The 9,950-nt window shown below is 42.1% G+C and overlaps 1 protein-coding gene across 1 annotated transcript in view; it reads right to left on the minus strand.

Annotated features, from left to right (window-relative positions):
• The window catches only part of TRAPPC3L (trafficking protein particle complex 3 like), a 26,993-nt gene extending 18,032 nt beyond the window's left edge, over nucleotides 1-8,961 (minus strand). The window contains exons 1-3 of the mRNA XM_019537943.1: nucleotides 8,710-8,961; nucleotides 6,384-6,481; nucleotides 2,826-2,925 (exon numbers count right to left, since the gene is read on the minus strand). Coding sequence (XP_019393488.1) covers nucleotides 2,826-2,925; nucleotides 6,384-6,481; nucleotides 8,710-8,712 — 201 coding nt within the window. The 5' untranslated portion in view covers nucleotides 8,713-8,961. The remainder of the gene's footprint in view (nucleotides 1-2,825; nucleotides 2,926-6,383; nucleotides 6,482-8,709) is intronic.
• Between the last annotated feature and the right edge of the window lie 989 nt (nucleotides 8,962-9,950).

The following is a 9,950-nucleotide window of genomic DNA, read 5'->3' on the forward strand; positions in this document are numbered from 1 at the left end:
AACAGCCCTGGGCTGTTAGGCTGATGCCCTGGGACCCCCTGCCAGCTGGGGCTGCTCCAATCCAGCTCATTGTGCTGCGAACCTGGGTACACATGAAAACGTAATGTACTAACTTGTGCAGTTTGTGTATATTGCCCTTTACTGAATTTTTAAAAAATCGGTTGGATGGACAGCAGATAAAGGAGGAAAGTTAAGTCACTGTAGCCTGGGAGCTTATCCTAGGTGAATGAGTCCTGTTCCCAGTTCTTAAATGTACATTATTTAACTACTGTGATTAAAAGCAGTCATAACTGTGACAAGCATACACATCTACTTCCCCAAATAATAAAATAGAAATAAAAAAACCTGAATTAACTGGTTCAGTTCAGAGGTTTCAGTCGACCACCTTACAGAAGCAGATAAAAGCTGTAGGACATTGTGTTTTTCTCTCTCCCCCACTCCTTCGCCCCCACCCCATGTATCCAATTAGTTAAAAAATATAACAGCAAAAGTAGGAATTACCCATTACTAGGAATTACTAGTTACTGTCACCAGGTTCATTTTCAATAATGTTACCATACAGCAGCACATATGTGGCCATTTAGTCACACTGTTCTTTCAGCGGACTTGTTAACATCTTATTGTCTTGAAGGAGAAGTCAGTGAAGTTCTATATATGCCTGTGCTGTACATCCCAGCATGTCAGTAAAATACGTAGTACAGATCTGTAATTACTAAAATGCTCTTTAGGTCACATCTGTATGTGCTGCCAAGGGGCACATATACAGCTTTTTTGGCCCATAAATCTCTACATGCAATCCTAATCCACCTGGAGGAAAGCTACCAACCTATTTGGACATTTAGATTCCTTATGTCACTGGGGACCAACCTTTCTGACAGGCATCATAAATTATCCTTGCACCTTTCCTGACTGCCACTCCAATCTCTTTCCCCTGCTGATCTGCTGCCCTGCTTTCTGCCCTATCTGTCATGTGCCCCAAGCTGCCACATGCCACATAGAAAGCCTAACCATGCCACTTGTGTCACACGTACCAAGGTTGGCCATCCCCACTTTAATATTTTGGTTTTCTAAGCATACTCAGAAAGGAATCACCAGGGCATCTACCTTCATTTATGCTCTGTTGAGATCCTAATCTGCCCTTAGAAGCATCCCAGAAAGATGCAGAATGAACTTCCCACATTTTATGCTGTTGGTCAAGTGGTTAGGCTTCTTGCCCATCTCAGCCAGATGGAGTATAAAAAGCAGTGTGTTCATAGAACTACGTGCAGCTCGCTGTACTCACATAAGCCTTATCTGATTATCATCCCACTTCACGTAGACATTTCAACCACTCCTATGGTTAATGATGAGTCCTTTGTCTTAATTTTACTATTGTGATTTTAACTTAATAATCTAGATGCAATAATATTGACTGAATAGTGCCTATATTTTATTTTTGGCCTTCAAGAGTTTGGCTTGAAATAAAATAACTGTTCTTGTGTCTCCTCTAGCATCTGTTAACTCCAGGATCTGGACAAACATCACATTAACACTGGTATAACTTGCACTGGTTTTGTACAGCAGTATAAGTCCTACAGAGGACATAAAACCAACTTTCTGAAGGTTGCTTCTGCAGTAGGTGCCATTATAGCATTGTGCTACTAGATGGTGGGGAAGCTGTTGTACTTAGCAGACTTTGGGACTGATGGCACCTACGCCAGGGTAACTTACACAAGTGTTGTTTTACTTTTATTTTTCCCAGGATAAATCTATATCAGTGTCCAGCAAGTTACATTATGTGCCCAGCCTTATACCAGGATAAGGTCAGTGAAAGTATATCTAGGCCCTTACTAATCTGTTAGTCATCAGAAGGTATATAAAACATGGGCTGCATAGGAAGATTCCTTCTGAAAGTTAAATGGTTAGATGTATTCAAGTACAGGGGTCTACAACCTATGGCCTACAGGTTGGCCTGCAGGGGTCTTGGCAGCATTTAGTGGCAGGGTGTTGTGCCATGCCATAGCTGGGCAGTGGAGAGTTTCAACCAGGCCTCTGCTGGGCAGCAGGAAAAAGCAGTGGCAGTAGCAGCCATAGCAGCAGCCAGGTTCTAAAGCCAGCCCACCTCAGACCTGAGCCAGGTATGTCATGCTAGTCCACTACCACAAAACATTGCCGACTACTGGCATAGAACTGTATTATTCTCTTGTTGTACAGCAGAATTATAGTGTCACATATGGTTTGAAACCATACATATACCACTGAAGGGCTCTGAATGCTCAATAAAGCAAAGAACAGTCTCCTGTAGTTGAGAGCAGGCTTAAGTCGGAGTGCTGTTAGATGAGAGTAAGCTCTAAAACAAGATATTTGCCTGCCACCTGGAGCATTTGTTAATGTGGAAGATGACATGTTCTCTTGCCCTTCTGCTTTATAGCACCTTCACATGTGACAGGAGATTTAAGCAGCTGATAAATTAACCTCTCTTGGGCCACGTCTACACGGGATGCTGACTGCAGTTGTTGCTGCGCAGTCATTTAGTACTTGCATAACCAAGTACTAAATGATTGTGCAGTAATGGGTGTTAATGCACAGTAGCATTCTGGCATGGTTGCCTAGTGATGCTTACTGCGCAGTAACTGGCTACTACTGTGCAATAGCTCATTACTACTATGCAGTAGCATCGCATCACAGCTCATGCCTGACAACACTATTGCGCAGCATGAGCTACTGCACAATAAGTGTCTTATGTAGATGTGGCCTTGGAGATGAAAAAAGGTAGGAGAAGAGAAAAGGCCAGACAATAAGAACACAAAGGGATACCAAGTCTATTTGATTTTATTCTTACTTACCTGTGCAATCATGTCTGCAATTTCCGAATAGCTATGGCACTTCCTCACAGCTGAACGAGCTAAAAAGTCTTCAATGAGTCTTATGCCAATGCCATATCCCCTGAGGCAAAGAAAAGAAAATTATGTGCAAAAACTAAATAAGCACTTTAGCTGACTGAGAACGTAATGACATAATTGCCATCAATATTTGGCAAAGCAATGGATAGTCTCTATATTGATCCATATTTTACCTATGACATTTATTTGGGATGAATTTGGCCTATTTTAGATTTTGATAAGCATTTTTTAAAAAGAAAAATAGAAAATAAATACCAACACCCCTCTCCCTGTGCTCAGTTGGCAGTGTTTTACAGTGGTTCATGTTTGCATTTTTTCCTGGACAATTTCTCAAGTGGAGTTACATTTTGATTGCTTCTATTTAGGTTTTTATGCTGAGCCCCTTATAGGGATATACTAGTTCCACATGCTAGTCTTTTGCTTCTGTGACTCACTAAGCCCAGCCTGCATACTTTGGAAGCTTTTAGGAGACATTTGCACTCTGTTTTTCAGAAAGAAGTGTTGTATTTTGTTTAAGCTGTAGCAATACGCTACTATTTATTACAATCATTTGTTACAAGAACAGTGCTGTTCTAGCCCACTGCACACTGTTCATTCCTTTGGAGCTCTCAGAACCTTTACTTTCTGTGATACAAATGACTTAATACTTTAATAACAGCCTTATAAAATTATAAATCCATCGCCGGTAAGGCCTCTGTCAGGGAAGGAAAAAAGGAGACTTCCCTACTAGGTCACGTAACTTATTTTTTAGGTTGATCTCTAGGTGGTTCCAGAATCCATCTTAGCATGGGAAACTTGGCTCACCTACCTGACATGGAAATCTCAAGTTGCAGAGATCATGCCCCCCCTCAAATCTCTCTGAAATAAGCTCTAACATGAGGTGAGCGAGCCCCGCCATTCCAGCATTTGCTCCTCTTCACCAACGTGTACCTCTCCCACTCCTCTGCAGCTATTTTTCTTTTGTCCTGCCTTCTCCTTTTTAGTCCCTTCTTTCTTTTTTTCTCTTCCTAGCACACTCCTTCCCTTTTACCTACCACCCCCCCAAAAAGGATGCTAATCATTGTTGGCACACAGCTTCTGCAAAAAACTGGGTGCATCTACACGTGTACTTTACTGCAAAATCGACTAATTAGCTCTTCAGTGAAACATCACCATCTACATGTGGGTCTGTATTAGGGTGCAGTAAATTAATTAACTCCACTGTAGGATAGTGCTGTCTGGGATAGGTACTATCCTACAGCAGAGTAATTATGTGTGCCAAAACGCATATGTAGATGGTGACCAGGGCTGGCTGGGCATGAGGGTGCTACAGTGCCAGCTAGCCCCCACACTGCAACACCTAGTGCCCCAGCCAGCCTCTCCACAACATGTTGAGATGGGGCAGATCAGCCCTGGGCTGGCAGGCTGCTCCCCCAGACCCCCTGCCAGGCAGGGCTGCTTCACCCCGGTTCAACGTGCTGCGGTTCTGGGCACACATGTAAACACTGCGTCTGAGCAATAAACTCTTGGGCAAACTGCACTAGAGTTCATGGCTACATACTAATTGCATGTGTAGATGCAACCACTATGTCTTTGAGGGCAGGTCTAGACAGACCCAGGTAGCACTCTGCTCATGCTAACTCTGGAATGAGAAGTGGTGTATATTAGGTCCCTAAGCATCCACTGTTAGCACTAGGAAGATATAATTGGCTTTTAAATACTGAGATGTCCCATAAATATTTTTGTCATGGTAAATAATTTTTAGACTTCGGAAGATGAAAAGTGTATGATGCTGACATGCATGTAAATACTAGCAACTAGGTCAAATTCAGAAATTTTTTTTTCCATTTACACTAATTGTAAACACTAATTGTTTCTGAAATTTTTCCTGTTCATTACCGGCTTTACCCAGTCCACTGAAGTTACTGATTTCATATTAAGGCTTATGACAAGAAATCAACAATGTATTCCAGAGCTGCTTTTTGAAAGGCTGAAGTTCAAAATAACACTGTATGATTCACCAGCAAATCATGAAATATTTATTTATTGCCTTAGTTTCAACATTAGCTTCACTGATAAATATTTCATTAGCTTTTATTAAAATATGTATGTGACCAACATGAGAGAGTGCTCAGTTTATTTTTATTTTTAACCATTAGGTAAACTGAAGTGACAAGCTGCTATAGTGGAAACCTGACAGCCTTAGCTGTCATAATAGCTATGTCTATATACTGTACTGAACTTAGAACATCTCTTCCTTTTACTATAGTCTTGCATAAACAAAGAAGTAAATGAGAGTAGCTCAGGTGGCTAAGTTGTGTAACTCTAAACCAGTCAATGGTATATTAGCAGGGAAGAATATGGAACTGTGTTTATCAAACAGGGAAAAAAAGCAAAACCTTAGAGAAACAGCTTATATAGTAGGAGAGGAGCAATACACTACTCCTTACCTTACAAGCTGAGAATTTCCCAATTTTTGCCATAGAAACTGAAAGGAACATGTACAGAATATCCCAAAATGTGTGATTTGGCAAAAAAAACCCAACCCAAACAAAGTGATTCCAGGTGTTCTGTCTTGTTTTCTCCTTGTGAGTCAATCATAATTTTTCTCAAACTGATGAACACATGAACAGTTTCTGTGAACAGGCACTTCTCTGTAATTTGTTCAGCAGCTTATTTGATTCAGAATGTGAGATGCTTTGATTGGACATGTAGGCCATGTGGCACGTTCCTTCTTCTTTCTGAATGGATACACTTCACTCTAAGGACTTGTCTACACCATCTCTTTAGTGCTAGGACCATGGCTGAGAGCTCTACCCTGCCCATTCACTTCCCTAGGGATGCCCCAAATCTCAGATGCAAAGCAAAAAAACCATCTTAGAGCAGTGTGTCGTAGGAACAGATCTTGCTCAGAACGACACTGACTCATTTCCGGGATGCAGTGCACACTGAGTAGGAGCAAGTGGGAAAAGCATGTTTCTCAGTGGAGGTCACAGACTGGTCATAGAAAATGTGTAGTTAAGCCCTTAGAATCTGGTGCTGTGCAAATACTTTTAACCCATTCAAAATATGTTCCCTGCCTATCTTCTATAATATTACTTTTTATTAATTCTTTTGTAGTAATGTCCAGGATCCTCAGTCATGGGCCAGATAGTCCTTGCTGCAAAGAGCTCACCTGTTTAAAATTCATTGCTTTGGTGGAAAGCCTGACATCTGACTGATTTGCTAGGATGTCCATGGAACTAATCACTGAAGGGATTCAGTTAAGAGGAAGACGTGTTCTAGGAATCTTCCCATGGACAAAGAGTTCTTCTGTTGAGCTCTCCTGGCAGTTGTGATAATATTTATATTGTAAGCTCCTTAAAGTTTAAAGACTGCCTTGTTTTGTACTTCATGTGACCTTAAACACAGTGCTGGTACACACAAGATAAATAGAATATAAGGTTGGAGAAGTATATGCAGTTACATGGATGTCACTTTTTGTTAGGCTGAAAATATAAGCAGAATAAACTTGATACTTACATTCTGTCTAAATATTTGTTCACATCTTCATCCTTCTCATAATCTTTACACAGCTGGGCTACCAAAGCCCCATAGGTGAGCACAAAGAGTTCTCTGCTCTGCCAAATGAAGGGAAAAATGTGGCATACAAAGGCACAAACTAGGTTCAAACATATATATCTCTTCTTAAGCTATATTCTAATGAAACCCAACTTGTATATTTCTAAGATATTTTTGTCTATGGACAGAGAGAGCCAGGGTCAGATCTAGATTTACTTTACTGATATCCCTCACTTATACTTTAGTCTCACAAAGGAACTTTACATACAAATATTGTTGACTGATAGAAATATTAGGAACAAGACTGATCCCCACCCCCCACCCCTGTTTCTTATGTTTATAGAAGCACATGTGAATCCCAGAATGAAGAAGAATTATAATACAAAAAAGTACATGCAAGGCTAATGCCAAGCATTCTGGTTGTGAATAGTAACTGAGGCAGTGAAACAATTCAGGTCTATTACATCAGGGGCACCAATGTAAATGGTTAAATTAAATCGCAGTAATAAAGGCACATTGGATCTAATTTTCTATATTTAACATCTGTGCAAAGTGGATGTAAAAAACTGTACGTTCAGAATGGCAGCAGTTTCATTTACAATCATTTTGCCATGCTTTACATGGGTGTAAATGCCTACACATCAGCAAAGCACAGAATACGTCCCATATTCTTTTCTGTTTCTTTCAACAGTCTAATAAGAAGCCTTATTTTTACTTTTTTATTATTAATATTCCACTCCTAGTATACTGTGCCACCAGATTCATGAAAATATGGGGCGACTGCTGTAAAGACTTCAATTGTTTCACTGCCTCAGTTACTACTCAGAAACCTGAATGCTTGGCATTAGTCTTGCTTATCAATTCATGAAAAGGATCTAGTGTATTTGTGTATCCTTACTTTATTTCTGCCACATAATTGAGTACATTATTTCCAATTTTAAGCAAAGCTCTGTCCTGCCACTAATTCCACTTTCTTCTAAAAAAGACTTCAGTCCAATCAACAGGTACATAAATTATTGCATGCATTAGCCAAGAATAAATCATTACGTGTATTCAGGAATAGCAGATTAAACCTGGAGGATTTGTCTACACTAGAAAAGGGGACCCTGGCTTGCCAAATCAGTGGTACACAACATTTTGCCTTCAAGGGCCAGAACAGTGATACAGGGTGGGTCTGCTGGCTGCCTCTTGCCAATGGGGTTAGTCTAAGGACTGGATACAGCGGCTGGATTTTGCACATAAAGTCAGTCCATGGGTGCAACCTGGCTGTGGGGTGATCCCACATGCTAAAATAATCTAACATATGGGGTTGTGTCAACCAGCCCCCAGGGCTCTCCAGAGTTTCAAAAATTTGGTGGCAGGTGAGCAGTGGCAGCATTAATTCCTGAACCTCTGAAAGCTGTGGGAATAGGAGAAGTAGAGCAGCCACCGCTCCCCACACTTTCCCTAGAGCAGGATCACCCTGACCTTGGGAAGGAGTCCATCAGTAAGAGAGAGTGGGTGATAGCAGGCTGAATGAGCACTTGTAGTACTCCCTCCCAGTGGCGACATGTAGGGGATGCATGGGGGTGCACATGCACCCCCTGAGAGTGCTGGTGCACCCCAATTGGCCACGCTCGCCACTTAGGCAATGGGCGGGGAGGGAGGTGGGGGCACTGGTGCCCCACCCTGCAGGCACTGGCCGATCACTGCAGCTGCTCCCAGAAATGGCCACAGCCACTCCCGGAAGTGGCTGCAGAGATCAGTCACAGCAATCGTCCATGGCATAACTCTCTCCAGGCATTGAGATCTGCTGCGGGAACCGCCCCACCCCGGCAGCAAGATTGGCTGCAGAGGGACTCCGCCCCTCCTCCCCCGGACAGTGAGATTGGCCATAGGGGACCAGTGAGACTAGTCGTGGGGGGGGGGCATGTGCCCCCCCAACTAAGGTGGCACCAGTCACCCAAGCTCCCTTCTCTTCTCAGAAATTTTCACCACTAAAAATGAGCACCTGTTTGCAATCCACAGGTGAGCAAGAAAAGTTCTTCTGCTTAACTTAGTAGGACAAAAGGCACAAGCTGACCCTATACAAAAATGGTGAGTTGATAGAGGACATTGTGACAAATGTAATATTTTAAAACATCTGTTAGAAGAAAAAAATATTTTGCTCTGGAGGAAAGTTTCCACTGAGTGTTTTTTTGGGGGTTTTTTTTAATGAAAATGTGTATTTCTGAAACAGCTTGCATATGAATTACTGAGACATCCAGATAAACCCCAGGAAATGCAGAAGCATAGACTTGCTGCATACCATATGATGAGCTGATGCAGAGGATGAAATGGTGGGCAATTGCCAATCCTACAACATAAAGAGAAGCAATGAAAAAATGACAAGGATTCACACAAATTCTTTAAGTTGCATTTGATGAAGAGCTAAATGAAAGAAGCAAAATGTTATTAAATGGGGAGTAGAGTCAATTACAAGAGAAAGTTAAATTACAGTAGCAGGACTGAGCCTCAGCACTGAGAACAATGAAACCACTGTGAACCTAGGGTTACTAAGTACTGCCACTATAAATAAGAATAATTATTCTTTTTTTTCTGTATGGGTAAAGTCACATTCTAAAGTATTCTCAATAGTATATCTCAAAAGTAATGTAGCACCATTTTTTCCTAGTCTGATTTTTAGGTTTTCCTCATCTTTATCATATGTTTATTAATATTAATCTAATTCATTTTAAGAAAATGTGATTATCTTTCTTGGATCTCTTGAGTGTATTTTAACAAATGACTTCCTGCCCTTGTAGCAACAGGACTCTCATATCTTGCTTTACCTGTGGCAAGTTAAAGGAATTTTTTGGATGTTTCAGGCATTATGGCTGGAAGTTGTTTATAAGGGTTGTTCCTTAAGTTTATAAGGATCAATTAGATAAAAACTTATTGAGGTTAGTTTAGATAGGAATGTTCTTGCATTCAGTAGAAAAATGAATTAGGGGTGCAGACAGACGTTCGGGCCCCCACTGTAACTCATGTTGCTTTACTAAAAGCACCATGAGTTAGACACTATTCCCCCGCTCCCCCCAACTGTTGGGTTGCGGGGTAGAGGGAATCAAGCCTGCCTGCACTGGCCCTCCTGGCAAGAAGATGGGGACACTCCAGCAGCCTCTGAGGAGGTAGCTGAATTGTCCCTCTCCCCAACCCCACCCTCTCTGTCCCAGCTCCAGGGCTGTCAGCAGGGAGGGAGGGGAAGAAGGAAGAGAGGGAAGCAAGCAGCACTGAGATCCTGGCTGGCCTTTGCCTGACCTGAGCTGGAGGTGGGGTGTGGATCAGAGCCCCCCTAGCTCAGGATCCCCCCCAGTGGTCTGGGCTCATGAGTTGGGGGGGGTGCAATTCCAATCCACTCCTCACTTACTAGCTCAGGCCAGGCAAAGTTCAATGCTGCTCACTTCTCTTTCCCTGCTAACAGCCATAGGAAAGAGATGGAGCTGCATCAGCCCAGCCCCCAACACACACAAAATTAACCCTAGAGAACATAAGCTCCCCAAGAAGTTC

This window comes from Crocodylus porosus, unplaced genomic scaffold (assembly GCF_001723895.1).
Source record: "Crocodylus porosus isolate Cpor-Errol unplaced genomic scaffold, CroPor_comp1, whole genome shotgun sequence".
Classification (NCBI taxonomy): Eukaryota; Metazoa; Chordata; order Crocodylia; family Crocodylidae; genus Crocodylus; species Crocodylus porosus.